This window comes from Gymnoscopelus braueri, assembly GCF_963280865.1.
Source record: "Gymnoscopelus braueri genome assembly, chromosome: 13".
In the NCBI taxonomy this organism is placed as follows: Eukaryota; Metazoa; Chordata; class Actinopteri; order Myctophiformes; family Myctophidae; genus Gymnoscopelus; species Gymnoscopelus braueri.
The window spans coordinates 39,467,623-39,495,452 of NC_137615.1; the positions used below are offsets into that span (position 1 = coordinate 39,467,623).

Genomic DNA, 27,830 nt, shown 5'->3' on the forward strand with positions numbered 1-27,830 from the left:
AGTTCATGAATGCAGAAGGGAGCGCACGTACCTTGGGACACCTGCATACGATTCATGATCTGATTTGGCACGTTGGGCATAGGCACAGGTCCATCTGAGAGAAGGGGGAGAGATAAAACAGCGTCATTGACTATATTCACATGGCCATTTTGCTTTTATGTCATACTCGGAGGGTGGGGAAAATTATGTTTTCTGTAACTCAAATGGGCTCCACAGTGCGTATAGTCAATGTTCTCAAACATGTATGAATAGCATCTAGGTGGGCAGTACTCACTGGGAGGTCTAACAGCCTGACCAGGGCCCATGGCGTTGGGCTGGGCCATGCCGGGCGGTTGGGGTCCCGATGCGCCCACCATGCCAGGCTGTTTCTGCAGCCGCGAGCGTCTCTTTTCTTCCAGTTCCTTCTGGATCTTATAGATCTTCTCTGCCAGGAAATGATAGTACTCATCCTAGAGGCAGGGGGGGACAGGGCAATATATGTTCAATGTTGGCTTTGTGGTCTAAGAAATATCCTCTGCGCTCGTGCAGTGCTTAAATATTCATTAAAAAAAACAACTTTATTTTATACAAAACTTGCAACTGAAAGTGTGTTCCATTAAAAAAACAACAGGAAACGGATTAAAAGGAAGCAAACAAGACAAACAAAGTGCTTCGCATTAAAAGAAGAAAAAAAAGAAAAACTTTGAAGGAACATAAAACAACAGGCAGTCTGTGATGTAGGCCGGCCCTAACCCGTTGAGGGCTTTATAAACAAGTAGAAAGACTTTAACATTGACTCTGGAAGACACAGGGAGCCAGTGTAGTCTGGAGTGATCGGCTCTTTTGTTTTTGTTAGCAGTCTAGCAGCACAGTTCTGAATAAGCTGGACTTTTAGGACGCACTACTGCAATACAACAAGTGCATTGCAGTCAGGGTTGCCAGATCTGCTTATTATAATTTCCCAGCAAGATTTTATTTGAAAATAGCCGATCTACAAGCTCACAACGCGTCGCATGGCGACACGTTGTGAGCTTGTAGATCTGCTATTTTCAAATAGCTGATGTATATGTTTAAGTGCTCATGTGGCCCATAGTCGCTTCTTTTGGGCTGGTTTTCCTAGACCTGGTTGCTTGTTTCTCTCATAGAATCTGGCAACACTGATTGCAGTAGTCCAACCTACTTGAGATAAAATGATTTCTGTGTTATCCTCATTTAACTTTACAAAGTTATTACTCATCCATTTATTGATTGCAGTCAGGCGATCATGGAGCTTATTATGGCATCTGCATCATTTGGTTCAACAGATATGTTCAATTGAATATCGTCAGCATATGCTATGGAAGCTAACATTATGTTCTCTAATGACATCAGACAAGCAAAACAAGACACCTTATTAGCATCAGTGCTAACTCATACCTTTCTGAGAACAGTTTCTGTGCTACATAAATAAACAAACATGAACACAGAGAGCAGATACAAGTGTCCAAACCGAGGCTCTAGGAAATGAATTACCCTGCTGTTAGCGGACTCATACATGTCCCCCTCCACCTTGCGGGCGTATGCCACCAGGTTCTCCATCCGACGATCCTTCAGTGCTGCAGGGTCTGGGGTGGGGAATATGGCTTGTACTCTGAAACAGGAGACAAGAGTGGGCGATTAAATACGGAACACAGTGAGGACTTTGCATGCTGAGGTAAATTTTCTTCTTCATACACGGAAAAAGCCTGAGTGATCCAAGTAGAGCTGCAACAGGTAACCGAACAAATCGATTGAATTGATTATAAATAATCCATAATCAATAATTTCATAAAATCCTCAATTAATAATCAATCCCCATGTCATAATAGACGAAGTTAAAAAAAAAACTAAAGAAATGTAAAAAATAGCAATTTACTAGTTTTGCATGAAGTTGCTCAGTATTGTTTAAGTATAAAATGCCCCTTAAATCGATCGTTGATGTAAAAAAAAGAAGTTTAAATTAAAAAACGCGCTTCTCGATTAATCAAAAAAGTAACCGATAGAATAATCAATGACATGGATAATTGCAGCCCTATAGATCCAAGCATGTGTCCCGTGTCACCATGGAACTCACAGTTTGTGCACCAGGTGGGTGCGGAGGTCCTGAGTGACGTGCTCGTGCCAGGACTTTCTCACCCCTGTGGCAGACAGCGGGCTGGCCGCAGGCAGGTTGCCCATGGCCCCTGCCACCGAGCCATCTGGCATCAGCTGACTGCAGGGTCAAGAGGAGGACGTCATAACGTTATTGGTTGGAAAGTACAATGCTGTCGCTAAACACTTTCAACCTGGCATCCCGATTTCGGGAATGTTTACAGGCAAAGAGATGCGTTGTGAGCTTGCATAGTTGCATTATATTATATACAGATATTACATTACAGTCATTTAAGCAGACGCTTTTATCCAAAGCGACTTACAATAAGTGCATTCAACATAGGTACGGAACAAAACTACCAGATCACCAGAAGTCTTAACCCATTGAGACCTGAGGCCGATTCTAAAAACACCTTCTAAAACCTAACCATAGTTTTCTGAAAACGTTCAAATTCTTACTAAAAAAATGAATACAAAATGATGTTGCTATATGTATAGCAACAACTAATGAGACACAGAGGTGGCTCCCGGATTCAAAGGTATAACAACGTATAGGTGGCAGCAGGGCATTCTCTTCTAAAACAAGCAACTAAGAGTACGGTATACCTAGCGCTAAAAGTGCAATATATGAGCTACCAACTTTCATAAACAGATGAGACAAATAGGAAAATCAAATGAGCAAGAGCTAACAAATAAGTGTATCGAATAAACAAGAGTAAACAAGATCCAAGAAAACAAGAGTTCGTACAACTAGTTAACAACAAGTAGGCAAGGCGATAGATAGATAACACAAGGCAGATATATATGCACATTACTGTGCAACCTTTCGATGGTATATTTTTCACTATTACAATTCCCTATAAATGTGTTTTTGAGCTGTACTTCCTAAAAAAATCAAACCGAATTCTGGAAATTGCAGGTCTAACAGAAAGCAAAGCTAGCGGCGGTGTGGCCAAAGCCTACTAAACATTATGTGACACAGTAAGACTTTAACGTTTAAATAAACTAAAATATGAGGCAGGAAGGACGAGTGGACTCACTTGTTGAGTGTGGAAGGTAGAGAGTCAGAGTGCATGCCAGGCTGCTCTGATGAGGGGACACCCATGCCCCCTGGCATCTGGTTCATCTGGTTAGTGCCTGAGACAGACACACACACACACACACACACACACACAAATATAGGTAAGTCACAGACAGATAAGTAGAGCAGACAAGCATAAATTGGCATTTTGGATCCATTAGCCCATTCAATCCGGGAAGGCATCTCTGTCATTTTAGATGTCTTTAGCTATTCAAAAATAGCAGATCTACAAGCTCATAGCGCGGCACCAAGTGCCGCGCTATGAGCTTGTAGATCTGAAATTGTTTGAAAAGTCGTGAAAATGTGTGCAAGTCTTTAAATATATATATTTTTAAAGCGATCATTTGTAACATATGTTGTTCCAGGGACCCCCCAGGAGCAAAGATTTGAGTTACAAATGTTCGCTTTTCTCTGCTATTTTTGAATAGCCAAAGAAACCTAAAATGACAGAGATGCGTACCCGGATTGAATGGGGTAGGTTCCGTCTCAGAGTTAAGAGGGTCTTTGAAATTAAAACGTCTGAGAACCGCTGTCCTACCTAGCGAGTTGATGTTCCGGAGCTGCTGGTGCTGAGGCCCCTGGGGAGTCTGTTGGCCCTGGTTCTGCCCCTGGACGGGAGACTGGTTCCCGTAGGGCAGGCCCAGGGCAGCATAGGCCCTCTGCATGGAGCTGGGGTCGATGTGGGTTGCAGAGCTGTTGATGGCTGGGGCGCTGGGCTGGCCCGTGCCCACTGTACTGATGGCATTCTGCAGGCTGGATCCAGGGGAACCCAGCATGGCTGGAGGGAGAAAGGACAGTAGGTGTAAAACAGATGATCGGCTGGTTGTTCGACCAGATCCGAAAGCCGCTGTGAGATTATCCAAGAAGTAGCTAAAACCGATATGTAATGCTTTAGGCTGTGAAACCAACTACTGATGAGTTGTATTGATGCTTTTCTCTCTGGAAGCAGTTAATGTCGCTCGGGGGTCACTGATGGAACTCAATTAACCGTTGCCTTTTATACCGTCTTGCCTTTTATACGATGATGTCAGTCATATCCATATATGGAGAGCGCTATGTCAGTTATGCCCAAACATGGGACTATGATGTCAATCCTGGTTTCGGTTAGCTCCATATATGGGGTTCCAGGAGGGGTTCTCTGATGTCAGAGCTAAGTAGGTTAGTTATCTCCATATATAGAAGTCTAGGAGAGATTCTATGATGTCAGACTTGGGGAGGTTGATTATATCCATCTATGGGGATCTCCATATATGAGAAGGTTGGGATTCGAATAGGTCACTAGGGGTCGGGATGAATAGGTCATTCATCCCCTTATATAGGTTTCTGGGCATCCTGCCATGGTATCCATCTATGGCTAATGCTGGCAAGTATGCCCTGAATGTTCTTTACAGTAGGTAAATTAATCATATTAGCCATGGCGTCCCTTCGTTGGCCATGTCATTATAGGGTGAAAATGTATTTATCTTTTCAGAATATAAAAAAAAAAAGCAGGTCTACAAGCTTGTGATTCTTTACGAGCTTGTGGATCAGCCATTTTCGTGTTGCTTAACCCATTAATACCTGGGACGCATCTGTGTCACTTTTAGATTTCTTTAGGCTATTCAAAAATAGCAGATATACAAGCTCATAGCGCGGCACCGAGTGCCGCGCTACGAGCTTGTAGATCTGCTATTTTTGAAAAATCGTGACATTGTTTTTTAAAATATTTTTTTCCGATTTTTTTTTTAGGATTTTGAAAATGTTTAGAAGCGGCCTCAGGTCTTAATGGGTTAAGTATAAAATAGGTGGATAAGTCAGCAACAGAGAAAACAAAACACAGGTCTGTCATCATGTCTTAGAAAATATTTAATACATGATAAATGTATAATATATATATATAAATATATATATATATATATATATATATATATATATATATATATATAAAACATTTAATAAAATCTTTCAGTAATTTCCATTTTGCTCCCCCATCTCATAAAATGCTGCTCTTCAGAGTGTGTGTGTGTTGTGTGTGTGTGTGTGTGTGTGAGGGGCTGAGATCGCTGCGCAGCTCCTGCCGGTGCGCTGACAGAGAGCACGCTGCCTCTGTGGGGGATTTAAACCCGTCACGAGGCCTCTGGCCAATCAAGGAGCAGAATATCCCAGGGCCCGCCCCGCCGCTCCCCCTCCTCCCTTGACAGAGGGCCACAGAGCCCCTCCCCCCCTAGGGTGTCATATTACAGGCCCCGTCTTTCTACCGGAATCCTCTGGCTGCTGCTGCGAGTTTGGCAGCTCAGCGAGCCACCACAGAGCTGTGATACAGCAGCAAGCCTGCAGGGGGCTCCACCTCATACTGAGCCGCTCATGGATGTGCTCCAAGAGTGCTTGCTGTGTGACAGCATGCATGCCACTTGCTTTCCCCCCCCCCCTTTTTCTTTTTTAAACACCCAACATCAGTTATTCTCAAACTTTTTTAATTTCAGGGACCCCAGTTTGATATGCATTAGGCCGCAGAGACCCATTTGATACCATTGTTCTTGTATCTCTGGGACCCCAATGTACACTATCCTCAGTGCTTATTTAGCTGGAACAAATGGAACCTTGTACACCCTCAGAGTTACAGAAACGGAAGGTCCATTTGGACTCCAGGCGGTCCCCGGACCTGACGTTGAGAAACGGTCCCTTACATCTATTCAATGGATTTCATCATGTTTAAAATCACTCAGGCGTGTGGGCATCCTGGTTGCTCAGTGAGTTGGTATTAATAAGTATGTTTTATTATGTTCTGTCCAATAATCGTTTAAACGCATACATGATACGTTAAAAAGGGTTAACGCAACCAGGCGTCTGCACCGGGGGGGTTAAGCCAACAGGAAGGGGTACTAGTAGTGTTGCCAGATTCTGTGAGAGAAACAAGCAACCACCCCAAAAGAAGCGACTATGGGCCACATGAGTACTTTAACATGTACATCAGCTATTTGAAAATAGCAATCTTCAAATAAAATCTTGATGGGAAATTATACTGAGCAGATCTGGCAACCCTGGGTACTAGTAGCAGTGTACTCACGCTGCTGGTTGCGCTTGTCGCTGGCGTTCTTCAGGGGCAGGCAGACGGGACAGTCGTGCCGCGTGCAGTTCTTCCAGTGGGAGATGATCTGTCTGGACGACGCGCAGTGGGCCACTGGAGGAGAGATGGAAGACACAAAAAACAAGAGAAAGAAAGAGAGGGAGAGAGAGAGAAGGAGGGCACAATATGAAAAGTGAGTTATCCCATTAAGACCGGGAAAGCAGCTGTGTCATTTTAGATTTTAGCGTTGGCTATTCAAAATGAGCAGATATACAAGCTCACAGCGCGTCACTTCGTGCCGCACTGCAAGCTTGTACATCTGCTATTTTTGAACTTTTTTTTTTATTCTTGAAAGTGTTAATATATGAAATATTCAATAAATGAATCATTTTGAATAACTAAAACGTAAGGGAACTACTGATTTAGAAGGCATTTGTAGAATCTGCCTCAGGCCTTAATGGGTTATTATCAAGATAGATTGCAGACGTGGTAAAGAGATGAGGACAATGAGCCCTTTATCACTTCACCGTCCGTAAATGGAGAACGCAGCCGAGGGAATAGTGAACGGCGCCTTAAGAGACGGGCAACGCTCCCTGTCTGAAATGACAAAAGGGCCGTGGCACATAATGACGGAGAGTCATTAGGTGCGCTACATAAAAGCCTCACCGGCTGCACCCCAGCCATTATTCAGAGAAAAGACGCAGCAGTTCAGCATGCTATTTTAACCACACACGCCTTCATTTTATACTTCGGCTATTCGAAATCAGGGTTAATATGGTAAAGAAGGTACTTTTTTAAACTTCTTTTTACTTAATAAAATGGTAAAAAAACCTCAATAATCATGTCACAACTTCAGAGACTAGCTGACAGAAAGAGGCCTAAACAAATCTGATACGGCATGCAAACATCTATGTAAAAACGATTTGTATTCCATCATCATGTCATAAAACCATAAACAGCCGACACAGCCAATGCCGTAAAACCCCTCCCCTTTTCCCCGTGAACATTAGGACTCATTACCAAATTTGATGCACCTGGGTAACCACTTTTAGCCATGCGTCTCTATTTTAAAAGGCATGTCATTATAGGCAAAGGTTTCCCCTCATTTCAAACAAATTATCCCAAACTTCAAAATGTTCAAAAATAGCTAAAATAGCAGATCTACAAGCTCACAACTTGTGAACTTCTAGATCGGTTATTTTTGCTATCCATCGCACAACAAGTATTTAGGACTTAAGTGGTTAACATCCGGAGCGGCCAGAGCGACGACGCCAGCCACCTAGGTAGACGCGGCTGCGGAGGACGAGAGCCACTCGCCACACTGTTTACGTTGGGAATAAGCTCTCAGACGGCCGTTTACAAACAAGAATCAGATTAATGTCTGCTGTCCTCATGCTGGGCTGTTTGGGGGACAGAATGGATCAGAGCGGCTCCGTGAGGAGGCCGTTTGGGGCTGAATGGAGTCTCAGAAACAACTCAATTCAAATATTTTTGATGAATCAACTAAACTGTCTGATTAACCACTTAAGCCCCATTTCATACTTTGTCGAACAACGGTGTTGTAGAGAAAATAGCAGATTTACAAGCTCACAGATCAGATGTGAGCCTGTAGATCTGCAATTTTTTTAAATCAATTTTATTAACATTGCGCTTACAAAAAAAAAAAAATATTCACTTTTGCGCCAGGTTTCCCCCTTAAACTCACCCTGACAGGACTTTCCGGCCTGGCAGTGGGTCATATGGTTGAGGACGTTCTTCATGGTGCGGCAGTGCGGCAGGGCGCAGGCCCGCACCTCCCCGTTGGCCTGCTCACGCCGCTGGCACTTGTGCGCGTGGAGCAGCAGTACCAGCTGCTGCTGGATCAGCTTGCGCTTCTCCGGGTCGGCCGTGGGGCCACCCGACGACACGCCGCCCTGGCCCGGGACCATGCCCACCGCGGCCGCCTGTTGTTGCATCTGGGCCTGGAGATGGGGAAACGCGCACACCAAGACACAGACACACACACAGTTAAAACCCTTTAAACCCCCTGTACTTAGTAAACTTGACCAGGATCGGCTCAGTCCTTAGTCCGCTCTTCTTTTTCCTCTACACCAAAACTCTAAAAGCTCACAACTTATAGGCTATTTTTGCCTAACGTTCCTCCCAGAATAGGGATGCTAGGGTTAAAGTGGTTAAGGGGGATGCTTTAGGTATTCAGGCTTTAAATCGAAGAAGCAGTCACTCACAACAAATCGGAGAAATCAGAGATGTAAGGAGGAAGAGTAAAAGTGGGCGGGTGGGTGTTAAGTAAGAGTAGAAAAGGGAGAGTAAATAAAAGGGAAAGAGGAAGCTGCTGTTAAGCAATCACGTCTTAAGCAATCAAAGAGGCTACGCTGAACAGCTCCAGAGACGAAGGCATCGCGCAAAAACCTAATTAAAAACAATGTGTAAAACTGAAGAAAGAGAGAGAGAGCTGGTAAGCGTCCGACATCGAAGAAATTAATCTAGTCCTTCACAGAAGTAGAACTGGAACTATTTCCTATCTTCATTAAGTCTCTTTCCTGTTCCTGGAAGAGATTTGCATGCCTCTGGCTCTGCGTTTGCTCTGTGCCGAGAGAGCCACACTTCACTGGAAGGTAAATTACTCGGCGATATTCGGAGGCGATGGCCTTACAACTAAACGCCCGCCCGCCCGAGCTCATTTTTCATCCAAGCCAGTTTTGTTTTTCTTAAGAGAAAAGCAAACATGTACCTACCGTAATTGTTTCGCACAGTCATATGAGAAAAACACACATCCAAGTCTATACTGCCTGTGTCGCTTATATCTGAGTGAACTCCTTGGCAGTGTAGCATAACTCCTACATTCCAGGTGTTTGATATATCCGACATGGAAATACAGAGACACGACCAAAAATAAATCATACAAGTAGACTGGAGTGGACTGTAAGGCCACCTACCAGGTTGGGAACGCTGGCTGCTCCCTTCAGCTCGGCGGGGAACTGTGGCAGGCTGTTGGGGAGGGCCGTCTTGTTCTGGAGCTGCTGGGCGTTGACACCCGCTGGCCCCATCTGCTGCACCCCGGCCTGGCTGTACTGCTGGCCGAACGGCGCCCCAGACATCCCCATCTACACACAGGAGACAGAAACAGAGGCTGTTCAGAAGACGTATGGCTTCACAATAAGGGTGCAAGAGTTCATTGAATGAATCCAATTCATAGATTAGTTCGATTACTAAATGTTTTATTTCATCTCCAAAAATGTTCTAATACAGCGAAAATAGCAGACCTACAAGCTCACAACACATTGTGAGCTTGTACGTCGGATATTCAAGCTAAGGTTAAGTGCTTAATTGGACTAATCTATTTTGTTGAAAATATATATATATATTTTTTTTTTGCTTCAATTCGTTGAACAAAATAAATACATTTAAAAAAATGTGCTTCAAATTATTCTATTGAAAAGTAATCGAGACAATAATCGACAGGTGCAGCCATTCTTAAAAATGATTCAAACAATAATTGAGCAATGCTTACAGTAGCACAGACAGTGATCCATTTCATTTGTTTAAATTAGTCATTTCTGCTTTGTTCTGGTCAAACCTCACTAAATATGAAATGTGGTCTAAGTTTGACAAACTCATTAATATACAGTCAGGTCCTGAATTAATTCAAGATAAGGTTTCTATGGTTGTCCTCTCATAGTTGAATATTCCATGAATAGGTCTGTTTGGTCTTGTTAGTTGATTCAGTCAGTCTATAGACCAATAGCCAATGTAAAGTTCTCAGTTCTCAACCTCACCAACCTGAAAAGGCGGGTCTCTGCATGATGTGGCAAACACCATTTTACAGGTTTGTCAGTTAAATCAACTAATTGGTCAATTATTATTATTAGACAGCCCTAGAAGTTTTACAACAGAACGCATTCCTTGTCACCACTCGCCAAACCTAGCAAAGCACTGCAGGATATTGTGTGTAAAATCACTGAGATTCCAGTATGTTCCCTGTAGGTTCCAGCATGGCGTGTCTAACGTGCCAGGATTGGTTTCAGCATCGAGGAAGAGTCGAGGAACCACAGCACCTCTACCGGTCTATTATAGATGTCAGCATATACTGTTCTAACCTCAACTGTACCAAGGGGGAGGGGGGGGAAGTGGCTCCTGCTAGAGATGCCTCTTCACATCACACCATCTGAACCACAATGTGTGACAAAAACAAGCAGTCGAACAGATATAACACAGGGTTGGAGACAAGTTTCAAACTCTTGTCTGGCTGAGTCTAGTACAGGAGGGAGGTTTAACCCGTTAACACATTAACCGCCAAGAACGTAGTCCTACGGTCCGTTAAATCCAACTGTTAAGCGCCGAGACCGTAGCCCTACGGTCCACGGTCTTTTCGCGCTAAAAAATTCCGGGTTCACTTTCGGATTTTTCTTTATCCACTTCCGTTTCCGGTTTGATGACCGGAAACGGAATTATTTGGGATCCGGTTTTGACGATCACGTCCGCTCCCATTCTACAGACGAAACTGAAACTCAATTCTCTTCCTGTAGTTTTTTCTCCTCGCATTTCACTGTTTAACGTAATCCCCTCTAACTACAACATGGATGCCCCGTTTGACACGTGATTTTCACTGGGAGATACGTTGAGATGTCGCGGATGTAAACAGACCGTGTACGGCTCAATCTTAAGGATTTTAACAAGATCTATGGCGACATGATAAAAACAAAAAAACAACAAAAACACCTTGGCACTGGTGAGTACATTATGAGATTAACCTCTAGCGGTCGATGTGTTAAGACCTGGAACGGTCTTATTTTAATTTTTTTCGCTTGATTAGAGCTAAAAAAGCATTATTTTACACTTTGGCTATTCAAAAATAGCAGATCTACAAGCTCATAGCTCGGCCCGCGCTACGAGCTTGTAGATCTGCTATTATTGAAAAATCATGAATTTTTCTCCTTTTTTTTGTAACTCATATCTTTGCTTTTGAGGGTCGCTGGAACTACATATTTTGGGATCGGGGTCGGCGGCCAAATACATATCATTTTGGGGGTCCTTGGACCAATTTAGAAGACATTTTGTAGAATCGGAACCTCAGGTCTTAATGGGTTAAGGAACACTTCTAAATCCTGACTTAAGTTTTCCGAAAAACTTCAAATCTTTATTAAAAAGAATTAAAAACAATTCCTTATTAAAAACAATTAAAAACAATTATGTTGCTATAACAACAAAAATGAAAGGTATTGGTTTTAAAGGTATAACAACATATAGGTGTAACAAATCTAAATGTGTTAAGGAAGACAAAACCAGAGTCGATGAGCAATAAATGACCGTGGGTTAAAATAAATCAGTTGCAGCTATAAACAAAGCAAAATAAAAGCTAAACAAAAAAGATTGATTGCTTTCCACCATCCATTATAGATTAATATCCTCTAAGAGGGGTGATAATTCGTTATTTTGCCACTTTCTATAGAAGCACTAAAAAGCGTGCTGCGTCTCCGGGGAGGCTTCCAGCATGTAGTGTGCGCACACCGTCTCCCTGCGCTCTGGCCAATGAAGCAGCCAGCTCTGCTGCGCTGGGCTGGGCTTTGCTTTAGCGGAGGCTCCCCGCTGCTCTCAGCGCTCCAGCAGACAGATGAAAGAGCAAGCCCCAGCCCAGTGGAGAGACATAAACAGAGAGAGAGAGAGAGAGAGACCAGCAGGCTCTCAACAGCTGAGCAGAGTAAGAGCAGCAGAGCACAGTGCAGTCGCGTGCCCTTCCCCCTCTCTTTCAAACACACACACATACATACTCGCTGCCTGCCACCATCTCCCTCTGACTCAGGAGCCTCCTTCGCTAGCACGCATCGGTTGAAAGCCTCACCAGGCAGACTTATGGCACTTTCTCACCACATGGTACCGGCTCAACTCCACTCGCTTTCACTACCAGGTATACCTTGTTTTTTTCACTGCAGATAGTAGTACCCCCTCAATATAGCTGGCTGTAATAGCGACGTCCAAACCTCTGCATAGCCGACATCTAGTTTAAATGTTTGTTAACATTGGGTAGCTTCCACGCAGTCACAGGTGAGTAAGTCGTGACGATTCTCTCTGACCAATCAGTAGTCTGCAGTGTTTTCACTAAGGATGCACTACATTGAAATGTAAGCAGATATCCGATGACATGGTCAAATAGATCAGTGCCAATATTGCTTGCACTGCTGAAGGAGATGAGCACTAATTAGTTCTTTACCAACTTAAATAGTAAAGATGTAACATTTATTTTATATATTTTTTTATATTATTTGGTCTACAAGCTGGCCCTTTGAAAGCTTCCCTGGAAAACACTTAATTAATCTGAAGCCTTCACATCATCACAAAAGGCCTTTTCAGCTTCACATACAAACAAATACAAAATAAAAATGCTGGGATTATTTGGATATCTGTACAATACCGATATTGCATTTTTAAGTAAAGATTGGCCGATATTCACATCACCTTTTGTATCGCCTCAGCTCGACTGGAACCTCGACAGAGGTGCTTGATAAAAAAAAACAGGTACTATCCACAACTTTTGCCCCAAAAAGTTGAGTGGAATTGAGCCGGTACCATGCAGTGAAAAAGTGCCTTAAAAGGCTAGACCACTTTGGTAGCAGTTTCGGTTGTGTAGTTACCTTGCCATGATGTAACTCCCAACGGTAGGCGAGAGATATAAAATAATTGCTCCATTGATTAGAAAGAAATTGATAATTCAAAATATGCGCCTCATTGACGTACAGTGAAGAGGCCTTGGAGGCTCTCGTTTAGCCTGTAATCCAACACAAACAAAGCTGATTCTGACAATATAGAACATCAACAAACCCAATACTATTTGCTTTTTAAATAGAAATGATTATTTCGTGTTGATTTTACAATTTGTAGATCCGGATCCAGATCCGCAGATCTAGTCCGGGTTTGGTGAGGTTCTATATTGTCAGAATCAGCTTTGTTTGTGTTTGTTTATGGGCTGAAATAGCTCCTCCTGAGCCTCTTCGCTGTACGATGTAAATCAACAAGGAGATATTTTGAAATATTAATTTCTAATCAATGGAGCAATTATTTCTAACTTCTTGCCCACCTTTGGAGTTACATCATGGCAAGCTAACTACATAACCCAAACCTCAAGTGGTTTAGCCATTTAACAACTCAAATCTTAGCATCCCTATTAGATTCACAACTGGTTGTGAGCTAGTAGTTCGGCTATTTTTGGCAAAGAGATTTGGTGTAGGGGGGGGGGGGGTGAAGAGCGGACCGAGTACAGAGAGGACGCCTGTCAACTAAGTACTACGTATAGAGGGTATGAGTGGTTAAACGGCACAGGGGAAGCCTTCAAGGGTTTCCCCTGCTATGCAAGGTTCCTCCATCCTTCTCCTGTCTCCTTCCTTCCTTATCTACCCCCAACCACACACACTAGGTCGTCTGAATGTGATTTATAGCTCCATTATCGCAGGTTAAGAGTCCCTGGGACTCTTGCCCTGAGACAGTCTACAGAGGGAGACAGACAGTGGGTGAGTAAGAAAACGACAGAACAGAGAGAAGAGCGAGAGAGGGAATGAATGCCAAGAAGACAAAAAAACTGGAAAAACAGGGAACCAGGAAAACTGGGGGGAACGGGGGCTGGAAAGGACAACAGGTAGAACGCCAAGATTAAAAAACAAAAACTATGGAATCAAAAGCAGGCTTACTAGAGTTTCCCAGTTCAGTTTTCTATTTCAAATCCATGCACCGTCTCATGGTTTATTTGTGAATGGCCATGTTATCCCAGTCAACAAGCAGGTCCACGTGATATAGGCGCGGTTGTTACCAGGGATCGGCACAATTAAACATTAACACAGGTAGTCGCGCTCCACTGTATAAGTTAACACCAGTACCTAAAAAAGTATGTTCCATAATAATAATAAGAAATAAAATGAGAAATCTTGCCTTATTAGGCACAAAGCTCTTTGATAAATCCATGTTTCAGAAGGACCCCAAGTCTGTGTACACTTAATTCTACTAAGTCTACTAGGTGAAATATTATATTCCTGCTGATCAGAAGTGATTAAAGACTTGTGGTTTACAAAGAACTTTTAAACGGCTAAATGTTCACAAGATAGAGTGCCTTGGCCAACAACTCCAGAGAACAGCTTTATATTTGACATTTGAGGAAGGTATTGTGGGTAAACTGTCCTTGCACTTTTCTGTCCTGGGAGCCCATGTTTAACGGATGTTTCATGAGCGAGTGCTAGTGGATACCATGTTAGTAATACTCTGCAGTCAGCCAGACTTATCTTATTTTTTAGGGAGGATACAGAGATGAGAATTAACCACTTTTGCCCTATAGCATAAATCAGCAATTTTTGCCTACCTTTTTTTTACACTACCTGCCGATGATCGATTTGATTAGAGTTCTCAATTTCAGTTCAAACTTTCTCCTTGAATACAGCACTTGAGGACACATTTTCAGAATTCCCTCAAGCCCATTTTACTTCCCGTTCTTCCCTTAATTATCTCACCAAACGAGCACGGCTGTGGTTTGAAATTGTACATCCCATCGCTATGGCTGACTAGGTTGATTCTCACCCAGGCAGTGGAAAAGTGGAAGTGACAGCAAGAACAGTGACGTCTCAGAGTGTTAGATTAGTCTCCTCCATCTTCACTTATAAAATGCACTTATTTGTCAGGAAGACTAATGGTCAAAAGCCTCACCAGCAGCCGCTAGAGTCGGTGAAGCCATAGAAAAGCCATAGTCACCAAAATCAATAGGCTTGACACTGGAATCTGCCAATCAGATTATGATACTGTCTGTCGGGTGGAAACCTGTCCAAAACTGTTACTTTTGGATCTGCTACTTTTGATACTTTTGTGTGACACTGTAGTATGATCAAGTAGGGAATTAATTTACAATAAAAAAACGCAAAAAGTTGGAATATGGAGATAAGAGGTTACTGCCCGACAGCAACGATACATCTTATATGATATGTTGTCCTATAAGCGTGGCGCAAGAGCAGGGGTTCCAAATATTTGAGACCCATAAGATACATTATGGTGTCTCACTGGGACCCAAACGTACACAAATATATTATGAATTAACCACTTAAACACCATTTCAAAAATTTTGAAAAAAGTCGATGTACATGATCACAATGTGGCATGTTGTGAGCTTGTAGATCTGTAGAAGTGCTTGTCAGGGTGGGGGGTCCCCAGTTCAAATATGATTATTTTGGGGGGTCACAGCCTGAAAAGGTTGGTAACCATTGCACTAGAGGATATGTAGAAGGATGGGGTCATTCCAATAGTTAGGGCTCATCTTCAAGGAGAATGAATGCGCTCAGCAAGATTCATGGCAATATGGCCATTAACTTGTGTGTAAGTGGAAGGTTTGACCAAAGGGTAGCGCTAAAGTAAAGGTGATGGAGTCGACAATATCAGTAGGGTTCATCCTTGCAGACAGAGCACATTCATTTCCATGGCAATGTGATTTTGATTCATGTGTGCAATTAGAAATGTTGGCCTAATGGTGCCTCTAGAGGAAAAGGCTATGGGGTCCCCAAAGTAGGGGCCTTCCTCTGAGGGTGCACAGAAAAGTCCAACTTTAAGATGGCTAAAATGGCCTATGTAATCTATCAATGTTGGCACTTTAAAGGGATAGTTCACCCCCCCAAAAAAAAAGATTTGTCACCCCATGGGAATAATTTGATGACCAGAGGACCGGTAGGCAGCAGTTCTGGTAGGAGACTCTTTGTGTCTCCTACCGGAACCGCTGCCGGTCATCAAATTATTGGCTTAGGAATGCGACGAGAAAATTCTCGTCTCCACGGGGTGACTAATCGATCGAAAAAAAGTCATTTTGGGGTGAACTATCCCTTTAAAACAGCTGACAAACACTACAGATACAGGAGGATGACTTTTAAGTTTGTGGCATGAAGGCAAGCTGGGAGAAAACAGAACAAAACATACCTAAATAATACAACGCATGTTGGTGAACTGTGTAAAAAAAAAGAAGAAAGCCATTGCATGGCGAAAAATTGGATTTACAAGCTCACAACGCAACGTTTGCTTGCAGATCAGCTATTTTCTCTATTTTTGGACATGTTTAAAAACCTACAGTGACATGCCCAAACATTGAGATGCCAGGTTGAAAAGTGGTTAAAAAGTATTTCCAGGCCAGCTTTAAACACCATTGAATCCTGGTTTAAATTCCCAGGCCCTGCTCCAAGGAGCCGAGCCAAGATGGTGCTCACAGACACACTTCAGCAGCGAGCGTCTCTCCAATGGCAGCTGTACAAGGTAAACAGAACCTGTGCCAGCTCCCGCTTTCATCTCCCAACCACAAGGCTGCCATGTACACACTACCTACACACAGGTTTAAATCCCTCTCTTCCTGTCCCTCTCTCTCTCTCTCTCACATTGGTTCTAAGTGCCTCACTATCCTATATCAGTGGTTCACAAACCTTTTCATGTCAAGGTGGCATTTTTGGTGGCACACTCCCATCTGAACATATTCTGTGCCAGGGACTCCCATACAAGATTTTTCAAGATGTTCTGAAAATAGCAGATCTACAAACGCACAACCCTTCACGACGTGTTGTGAGCTTGTCAATCGGCTATTTTCAAATTGTCAATAAAATATAGGGTTAAAGTGGTTAAACTGATTTAAACATTTTCTGGAGACCCCTGGAACTCCTCAAGGACCGCACTTTCTGCCTTTATTGACAGTAGAGACAGGAAACAGGGAGAGAAAGTCGAGGACTGACATGCAGCAATTAAGATTCGCCAGGCTCTGGAATCGAACCCGGGACTCGCTGTCAGGCATCAGAGCCGATGTGGTACGCACCTTAACCACTCAGCTATCGGCGCCCCCTGGACCACAATCTTAGAATCACTATCCTATCCGATCACTTTGGTTTGTTGTGGTAGTATGACACCAGCAACCCACAGACTGAGTGTGGAGCTTCTACATTTTATGTGGCGTTATGTGAAAAGAGAGAGTGGAGCGGAGCGGAGCGCCGGGTGTCCGTGTCAGCACAGGAAAGACTTTTTCATGTGGCCAAGTCTGTGTATGTCATCTCGGTGAGAACTACTGCACTGGTTTCCCCTCGGTTTCCTGTCAAACCACAACAGCCTTGAGACGCAGTGGGACGGCGGAAAGCTTTCTCACATCATGCGCTAGTCCCGTCCTCCACACACACACACACACACACTACACAGTGGATGTTCATTCATACACGGTCTCATTGCATATTAACCCATTAAGACCTGAAGCCGATTCTACAAATGTCTTCAAAATTCCAACAGTATTCTGAAAAAAACGAATGTTTCTATGTCAGTGGTGCTCAAACTTTTTCATGTCAAGGACCCCCAAAATGATATGCTTTTGGCCGCCGACCCCCATCTCAAAATATTTTGTTCCAGGGACCCCCCAGAAGCAAAGCTTTAAGATTATGTTTGCTTTAAAATAATATATTCAAATATTTGCACACATTTTCACAATTTTTCAAAAATAGCAGATCTACAAGCTCATAGCGCTGCTGCTATTTTTGAATAGCCAAAGTGTAAAATAATGCTTTTTAGCTCAAATCAAAAAGTGACACAGATGCGTTCCAGTTCCAGGCCTTAATGGGTTAACCACTTAAACCCTACATTGACCAAGGTCCCCCAGGGGTCTATACTCGGTCGCCCACTTTTTTCCCCCTTTACACCGAATGTCTACCAAAAATAGCCGATCTACAAGTATATTGACACTAGGGTTCACGTGGTTAACCTGCTGGTATTTGTTCTCATCTTCAGCTTGGTCGGGACACACACACAACACCATACAGTCATAACTAACTAGATTGACATTCATCTGTTATGGAGCCCCCCACCCGCTCCCAGAGGGCGCCCTGGGCTCGATCCAGAGGCACGGCTCCACTTGGCACCAGGATCGCCCCTCTGTTCAGTCTGCACGCATCATTTCTCAATGAGTGTTTCAGTGGCACAGGACCATGGGGCTGTCAGCAAGTGACTGGAAGTGTAGTTTATTTAAGATGTTTTAAAGTGATCACATTTCAGCTGGCTGGATCGCAACATCTGATTAACCCATTAAGACCTGGAACGCATCTGTGTCATTTTTTAGATTTGAGCTAAAAAAGCATTATTTTACACTTTGTGCTGTTCAAAAATAGCAGATATACAAGCTCATAGCGCAGCACTCGGTGCCGCGCTATGAGCTTGTAGATCTGCTATTTTTTTTAAATTGTGGAAATGTGTGCAAACCTTTGAATATATATATTTTTAAAGCGAACATTTTTAACTCAAATCTTTGCTTCTGGGGGGGGGGGGTCCCTGGAACTAAATATTGTGATGGTGGTCCGCGGCCAAATACATATAATTTGGGGGGTCCTTGAAATGAAAAAGATTGAGCACCACTGATATAGAAACACACGTTTTTCAGGATACTGTTGAAATTTAGGAGACTCGGCTTCAGGTCTTAATGGGTTAAACCGGGGAAAACTAGCAGTTGTTTTGACTACTGTTTAAGGGGAAGTAACTCATCCAGTATTTCGTGCTCAACAAGTAGAGAATCGCTCCGTGTGAAAAAAGACATTTAAAAAGCAGTGTACCACACTCACCTTGTTCATGTTGCCAGCCTGCTGGGCGTTCATGCTGTTATGCGCTCCCATCTGTCCCCCTCCCTGGGTGAGTGTCTCTGCGAGCACGCTGCCTCCGACGCCAGCCCCCGTGCCCACCTGGGGCCCCTGCATGCCCTGGTTCTGGTATTGCATGCCGGGCCCGGGTCTACCTCGACCCGCGGGTCCTAGAGCCCCGTTCATCACCTGTCCCGGCTGAGGCTGACCCATAACCCCGTGGCTCTGTCCGCTGTTCAGCATTGCCTGGCTGAAGCCCATGGTCAAATTGCCGTTGCCCTGTCCGGAGGCGGCGCCTCCTTTCTGGGCCTGGGGAGACGAGTGGTTGGGCGAGCCCTGGCCCAAAGGGTTTTTCCCCAGCACGCCGCCGAGCTGGCCCCCCACCATGCCTCCCTGCTGGGATCCTCCCAGGATGGACGTGCTGCCTGGCCTCAGGAGCTCCGACAGCTGCTTGTGCTTGGCAGCCGCGTCGGGGACCATCGAGTTTAGACCAGGGCCGCCGCCGCCGCCAGGGCCGCCGTTGGACGACATGCCCATCAAGCCCAGGTCTCCGTTGGGGATGAGTTCGTCAGGGAGGTCATTCTCCAGGTCGAACAGGGACACCAGATCTAGGAGGAGAAAGACGGAGATAAGGATGAGCCATCGTCACAGACAGTCCCCCCTCTCAACAATCCTGATCAGATTAAGTTGTTGGCCATCAAATCGAGCAGTAGCAGAGCTATCGTTTTCAACACAAAGATGCCACTGTGATATCCATTTCACAGATCATTTGAGACGGCATGGGGAGCTAAACTTGCACTTGACCTATAGTACATTACAGCCTTTTTGACCCGTCACAGTCAGCGATTTTTCAGCCACGAACAGGCAGAAACAGGAACTCTTTGTCAAGTCTAGTGCTGTGCAGACACCCAAATACGATACACCCAAATACACCCAGTAACCTTAATCACCTACAGTGTACAAGCACTGTGTCTTTAACCCCACCGTCACTGGGTACCGTCGTAAGTATTCTTTAAAAGCAAAACAATACAACAGCTACACGCCAATTATGCAATAGACAAAAGGTATAAACGCATGCACACATGTAGACACACACACACACACACACACTCTCCCAGCTGCTGAGGATACCAGCGCTGCCTCCTCTCCTGGACTGATTCCCAGACAGTTCACAGGGTTTGTTGTGGCTGAAGAGATGCAGTCTTGCAGAAAGCTGGGCAGGGCCCAGGCCAAGGAGAACGTGCGTCTCTGTGTTGAGATGCCGCTTTTCACCACAGAGACTTGTCCTGTGTGCTGCTAAATATAGCGGCCACAGTCCAGGCCACACACACAGGGCACTCCGGTGGACCTTACCGTTAATAATATTACATAATTCCAACCATGATGAGCACACTTGTAGAGAACATTATTATACGTTCTATACGAGATTTATATACCATAATAAATGTAAAATTCTTAACCTTTACCAGCTGTTATGTTATGGGTCTATGAAAAGATAAGATTCGAAAAAATGAGTAGAGTGTGCTACGTGACACTATGACGCTACGTTTACCACCTGTACATTATGTTATAGAATTCATGTGATGAAGTCTTAGGCAATGTGGCACCCTGGTAGGTAGGGCTGGGTATTGTAGAACATTATTCCATACCGGTCGTTATTTCAATTCCAACACAAAAGAATTACGTTTTTTTATACCTTCCTTGTATGCAATAAATAACACATTTTAACTTAGTTAGTTATTGTTTTCGTTTTCTTAAAATTGTGAAATAAACACTTTTCTAAACAAACAGTCTTATATGGAAGTGAATTCTCACAAGCCCTGGCCTCACCCATGTCTCCCTATCCTGGGTTGAGGGCAGCTGTCAATTTTGTAAAGAAATGATGTAAAATCTATTTTCAATTACTGCATTAAACCTCATTACCCGTAGTTAATTTGCATTAATAAAATATCTTGCTATTACTATGATAAATAATTGGAAATTAACCTTTAAGTAACCTACCTAAATTTGACTAGAAAAAAAAAGATGGAATGGCGTGACTAATCTATGAAGGTTGTCAGTGCCGTCATTTCTCACTACTCTCTGTCACTTGTAACTTCTTAGGTTTTGTACATACATAGTGTTATTTTCTCTGTATTTTTGTGTTGACATTTGAACTGTTTGGTTGCTACTATATATGTCTATGAAATGAATACCAAGGACCTCAACAGAAACAAGTCCGCAAGGACTTTTTTGGACGGACCTTTTAGACAAAGTATCAGTAAAGAACAGTGTGACTGAGGGGGCATAAATCAGCCACTATGGGCATACTGGTAAAACAAAAAGAAAGATTAGTTTCAAATTTAGTTCACCTGCCTATTTTTCTGTTAAAAAGTACACCAGGAATCTCACCTCCGAAAATTTCTGTTTGGAGGTGCAGAGTTTAATTGAAGTCTAACATGGAGCAACTCTCCTGTTTTTATTGAAATTGTTGTGGTACCAAATTAATGTTTCACCTCCTAGATTCAGTCAGTGCTTATAAGGTATTGAATTTACCCAGCCCTACCGTAGATGACCAGATAGAACGTTGACTACACAACATCCTTGGCTGGATTCCAGCTGGAAACACCAGAAAGAGCTCCACTGATCTTCATTTCCCCCAGATTCGGCACAAACATGGGGATGAATTAATTCTACTATTATGCCACCAAAATGTGGAATGCCATACCAACAGCCATCAAAAAGTGCGACTCCCTACCCTCCTTCAAAACCGCCATAAAAGAGCACCCGTCTGCAATTTGTCTTCTAGCTTGCCAAAATAAATTACCCCCCAGGCCCAATGTTTTTTCTGTAAATATACTTTTACTGCTCCTAGTATTGATGATCTCTTGTAAAGTATTGTATGTCGGGCCAAGACACCATCACACCAGAATGAAATGTTTCGAGCGGGGGACTCTGGTGCAAAACTCAGGTCCTGGTGAGACAGCGGAGGAGCCCGGCCAGGAGGCCATCCACAGAGCCTAGTCCCTCCACGTGCCAGAGCCTCTCCTCTCCCCCAGTCCCGGCAGAGTAGTTCCGGAGAAGCGGATTGAGTGGCCCTGTCTTACCCTAAGAGGACTGACCGAGAGTAGCTACCGAAACGTAGGTCGGGGCTTGATCAACCCCGGCTGGGTCACCTGGGCGAGGGTGTATGTTGAAAGACCCGAAACACCCTTGACCCCAGGCTACAACACTGATGATACTTTCCAGGTGCATCCATGTGAAGTTAGTTAGGTCTTTATGTCTTGATGAATTGAATACACAATGGAAACGGGCCCTCAGGGCTTTTTGTGTGATCCTTTTAGCATTATTGTATAATGTACCTCTGTACCTTTTGCAAACTGTTAATAAAGTCTATAGGTTTAACATAGATTCTATTCTGTTCAGAAGAATACATTTTGTTAAACCTCACAATCCCTTGTAGAGCTGCACGATGCAACATCATCATTGCAATATCAGAAGTCAAAAGGAAATTTGAAGACATTGCTGCTTAATTCAAGTGGCAAGACCACAGACCACAAATGTGCCAGACTGCCAGTATGACACTGAGGCAAAATTATCCTTGATTGATGTCTTAAAGTTAAAAAATGTTCACAACTTTTAAGTAACCCTCTTAAACCCATACTTCATTGTACATCAAATAGTCGATCTATAAGCTCACAACGTGAGCTTGATCTGCTATTTTTGCCTAATGTTCACATACAATAATAACATGCCCAGAATAGGGACGCCAGGGTTCATGTGGTTAAGAGACAATAGTCTATAACAGACATATCACAGACAAACTCATCCTGCACTCCACTCTGAGCAGCAGATCAGAAAGAGAGGTGTGTTGCCCTACACAGCACAGGGAGTTCTCTGGCTGGGCTATAGACAGGAATGAACAGTGCAGACAAAGTAAACAACCACATGCAACACACACACCCACAGTACACTAATGAGGACTACAGTCCAAATCACGCGTCTATGCCAAGGTCCTGCACGTGAGCGCGTGAGTCTGGGCGCGAGTCGGGATTTCAACAACACGACAGCCACACCCCCACCCCTTCCACGCACACGCCTAGCTAAAAACTGACATTATCAGGTTGCCAGGTTGGCGGGAGATACAAACCACAATCTGAACGACAGTCCGGATTGTAACTACGGCTGGGTTAACCACTTGAACCCTCTAGGCATCCCTATTCTGGAGGGATCATTTGCCAAAAATTGCAGATCTACAAGCTAAAAATGCATTGTCTTCGGCAAAGAGACAATAGACAAAATAAATTGATCCATTCTAGCCAATCAATGAACAGTTAAAAAGATGAATGAGGTAATTGATGGCATATGGCATTATTAAATATTAGAAACACTTGATGCGATAAGTGTGGCTGATTAATCATGAAGACAGTGATACAACAAATACAATTCAAAGTCTGTTAAACAACAGCTATTATAAACAATGTAATGCAATTACAAAAGCTACCTTTGAAAGCTAAGTTGTATGGAACACAAAACTAATAATAATAACAACATGCAACTCAATTTTATACAATATATATGTAGTGGCGGTCCCTCCCTGCTTCATCTCTCTCTCAGCTAAGGGGTCCTTGGGCTGAAAAACATTGAAGACCCCTGCTGTAGATTATATCTGCCTTTTTTATCTGGCATCATCAAGAGCAGACTGCAAGTGCTACATCAGTCTATTTTGTGTAGGTATTTTATGAAACAAATGTGTAATTCATTATTAACTAATTCCCTGCCTAGAACGTAAAAAACGTAATTATTTCCAATTACCAATTCTGCCAAGAACGTAAAAAACGTATTTATTTTTTATTTTTTTTGAAGACCAAGGAGATATGATTTTTCGAAGATCTAGACTCCTATCCACTTCCTTGTTACACACATTGGCTGCCAAAGACGCATATCTGCGTTCTAATTAATTTCTCGCCTGGCTGCCAAAGACGCAAATTTGTATTTATTTTTTTCTTTTCTTTTTTTTTGACCCAAAGACCAAGGAGATATGATTTATCGAAGATTTAAACTCCTATCCACTTCCTTGTTAACTTAAAACTTAAAAATTCTGAGTACTTTTTTTTTCAATGAAAAATCTCTGGCAGGCAACAGCTAAAAATCTGAAATAATTGGCAGCCAATGTGTTAACTTAAAACTTCTGTATCTTGGCTCCTGAGTACTTTTTTTTTTTCAATGAAAAATCTCTGGCAGTGGGCAAACGCGGCCATAAATAATTCAGGCAGTGAATGAGTTAAGAAATGTATATAAATCTACAGACTAAAGCTTTAATATCAAGCCGAGTGTGTGTGTGTGTGTGTGTGTGTGTGTGTGTGTGTGTGTGCGTGTGAGAGAGAGAGAGAAAGAAAGGAGGGATTGAACAAGACAGAAAGTGAAGTTATGTTATCAAGTGAGTTGTGTAACTTTTGTATGCAACTTATTCAACTTTAGGATGCTTTACTTGGAAAAAAGAAACTGCAGCAAATGTTGCCGTATGCTATCGTGCGTGCGTGCGTGTGTGAGAGAGAGATGGAGAGAGCAAGCGATAGAAGCAGTCAGTGACTTTACGTTCCCAAGTTAAGTTTGTAATGTAATAAGCTCCGATAGTGTTATACAAAAAAAACAGCTTTCATGTCACTCCGCTAAGGACTGGAGTGTAGATGTAACATTACTGCCTGCCGGAGCTGGATATTCTACATGTCTCCCACAAACATGAAATGATGAATGATTGGCTATTTCTGCCAGTCTACAGCTTTTCTATCTTTCGGAGAGTAGTCGCTGTGCCAGACATGCGCATTCATGCCCTTAAATGGCAATATCGCAAATTATGTACAGACAGATAACGATTATTAAGAATTATCTTTCGCAGCCGATAATCATAATCGGTAGATCCCTACAGTAGCACTGAGCACACTTTTCAAGTAATGAATTTATAATGGCAGAGCAATTGTCCCTCCAGGCCATGAGATAAGCTGTGCATCCTGGCTGGTTAAACGCTCCCATCACTCCGGCTTATGAGATGTACCAGAACTAGCCAATTGCAGAGATGAAAGTTTACAATGAAAGTGGTACAAGCAGGCGTTATATACATTATGTAAGATATGTTTATTAACATGACGATATACATCAAATCCCTAAAATTATGACAGTCTTAATGACTACGCACATTCAACTCAGTCTGAGTTGTCAAAGTCTTTAACCCCTTTTACAGTTAATTAGAGCACTCTTTCCCAAACTGTGGGTCGGAACTCATGTTTGGCTTGTGGACCATAAATAAAACCCGAAAATCAACATAAGTTTGTGAAAATAGCAGATCTACAAGCTCACAACGCGGCGCGAAGCGACCTGTTGTGAGCTTGTAGATCTGCTATTTTCACTCGTTTGGGTCCCGGGCAAACATCTAATTTCTCTTTTGAGTCTTCAGCAAAATGTTTGGGAACCACTGGTTTAAAGTACTACTGACGCTCGGTATAGCTTGCAACAAAACTAATGATATAGCCTAATACAGCACCCTCTTGAAATCACAGACATGTACAGTCTCTGAACGAGCATGCTGGATTTATAAATAACATGTTTTGGGTGTTTTGACCAGGACATCCCTACTAAAGTTGATGTTTATTATGTCATGTGTGTGTATGGGTTGAGAGACCAATCTCTTTCTTTTAGAGCCCAACTAAACCGATATATCGGCCATTATTTGACTTTGTTGATGACATGGGTATCAGCAATTATGTAGCAAATATGCCCCGATTTCAAATCTACTTTCTACTATCTTACATGTCAAATTGTGACGCACTGTGAGCTTGTAGATCAGCTATTAAAAAAAAGCTTGAATAGGGCTTAAGTGGTTAAATAAAATGGTATATTCAGAGTTAAGTGTTCTTTTCATCAATCAAAGTTTAATATAAATACATACGTAATTTAAAATGTGTAACAAAAACTGTTATTTGTATTCATTTGTTTGCTTATAAGTTAAATGTTCTCTAACAGAAACTTTAAATCACATCTTTTCACAGTGATTTTCTTTTTTTTTTGTATTTATCGGTCAATACAGCGGTAATTGGTGGGCTAGGAGGACTCTCCAAAATCAGGATCGGACCCAAAAATCTGGCATCACTTGTGCTCTACTTCCTTTTCCCTCTCTCTCCATGCCATGTGAATTATCACACATGCACACAGTCCTGACGTCTTTTTCCTCAGATGCTGGCATGGTCTGCCACCTTTCAAATATAGTGGTGACATCTCATGCTGCACACCATTACTTTCTACTTTTATGTACAACCGACTGTCAACTTGTGTAGCCGTAATGTCGATGACATCACAGCGCTTACTTCCTCTTGCAAGGGACTCACAAACAGGGTTGCCAGATCTGCTTATTATAATTTCCAGCAAGATTCTATTTGAAAATAGCCGATCTATAAGCTCACAACGCGAGCTTATAGATCTGCTATTTTCAAATAGCTGATGTATATGTTAAAGTGCTCATGTAGCCCATGGTCGCTTCTTTTGGGCTGGTTTTCCTAGACCTGGTGGTTGCTTGTTTCTCTCACAGAATCTGGCAACACTGCTCACAAAGTGAGTGTGGGGCAGCAAAAACATTTCAAATTATATATTTTTTAAAGATTTGTTTTTGGCTTTTCTGCCTTTACTGATAGTTTAACTTTTCAGTGAAGATGGACAGGAAAGAGGGAGAGAGAGACAGGGAGAGAGACAGGGACGGGACTCGTGACACGCTGTCAGGCCACATTAGAGCCCAAGTACCCGGACCGCTAGGCCAACGATCCGGGCTGAACATTTCAAATTCTTACGACAGAAATCTTAGAGAAAGTTGGGAGAGAGGTAGACAATTTAAGGGTGCGTTCTGAAATATAGCACTGAGCACACTGGCCAATACAAACTAATAGGCGAGTGCGCTCCCGGTGCGCATTTCCGAACGCACCCTAAGTGTTAAGAGAAAGGGGGAGGAAGACAGTCAAGAAGATGAACTAGTAATCACATGCTTTAGTATGGCCTGTAGGTAGAAAACGGCATACATTCCCATTCTTTATTCTTATCCCGAGTAGCTCTTCTTTAGAGATAGAATCTGAACACTTTCTTGATGGCCATTAAATGCCATAAATTCCGGGAACATTACTTGCAATTAAGACTACTATAGCATGCTATTTATGCCCACCGATTATTCATTTAACAAGCCAATTCAGAGATCCACTCAGATGGATGAATCAATGTATCTATTTTTCAAAGCATTCTTTTATTGGGTGGGGGGGCATTCAAGGCATCTCAACATTTGAGTGGGAGGGGGGGGGCACCGGTCACTTTCTAAATCTACGGCTATGCAGCAATTTCAATTCAAGATTAAGCTGCACGTGTGTTAACCTCGAGTTATAATGACCAGAAACAAATAGTCAATATATAGTATTATTACTATATTATTGTGTTGGCACTCAAGTGGCGTAAGGCATCCTTGTGTGTGCATCTGTCTACATGCATATCTAATGTAAAGCTAGACTGAAGCTGCTGGACTGAAGCAAGTCAGTAGAGGCATCTAATGCAAGTTATACAAGTAAACTCATTGTTTCTGTTCAGTGCAGTATTTGAATATAAATTCTCAATTTGTGTTAGCAATAAACAATGAAATTCCGCAGTGAGTTCCCAATAGATTTTCCAATGAAGTTTATTTCGGAATATTTTCATCTTTCAACAGCGATAATCTGAAGTTGATGGAGCTATGGAAACGGTGCCTGTAAAGGGGGAAGACAACTCCCATGGTCCTGTTGGAAGTGGATGATGCCCCTAGTACTCCAAAAGAGATCTAAGGAATCTTCTGCCTTGGTGGTTATCCTAAGGCAGTGGAGTCAAACTTATTTAAGGTCACCGGTCAGATTAGGTCAATTGCGACTTTGTGGGGCCTATGTCGGACCGGCTGTGCATGTGCCAACATGCACGGGCGTGCGTTTTTCCCCAACCTGTTCTCATGAGTCTCTGCTGTAACGATACATTTCAC

The 27,830-nt window shown here is 43.0% G+C and overlaps 1 protein-coding gene across 4 annotated transcripts in view; it reads right to left on the minus strand.

Moving 5' to 3' along the window:
* crebbpb (CREB binding lysine acetyltransferase b) overlaps positions 1-27,830 on the minus strand; it is a 58,381-nt gene that overhangs the window by 19,476 nt on the left and 11,075 nt on the right. For 3 of the 4 annotated variants that reach the window (XM_080446802.1, XM_080446800.1, XM_080446799.1), the window contains exons 2-11: positions 18,803-19,425; positions 9,152-9,319; positions 7,921-8,176; positions 6,216-6,329; positions 3,708-3,947; positions 3,129-3,225; positions 2,072-2,209; positions 1,492-1,609; positions 275-449; positions 32-94 (exon numbers count right to left, since the gene is read on the minus strand). In XM_080446802.1, the coding sequence (XP_080302928.1) occupies positions 32-94; positions 275-449; positions 1,492-1,609; positions 2,072-2,209; positions 3,129-3,225; positions 3,708-3,947; positions 6,216-6,329; positions 7,921-8,176; positions 9,152-9,319; positions 18,803-19,425 (1,992 nt within the window). The remainder of the gene's footprint in view (positions 1-31; positions 95-274; positions 450-1,491; positions 1,610-2,071; positions 2,210-3,128; positions 3,226-3,707; positions 3,948-6,215; positions 6,330-7,920; positions 8,177-9,151; positions 9,320-18,802; positions 19,426-27,830) is intronic. The other variant, XM_080446801.1, reaches the window with a different exon arrangement.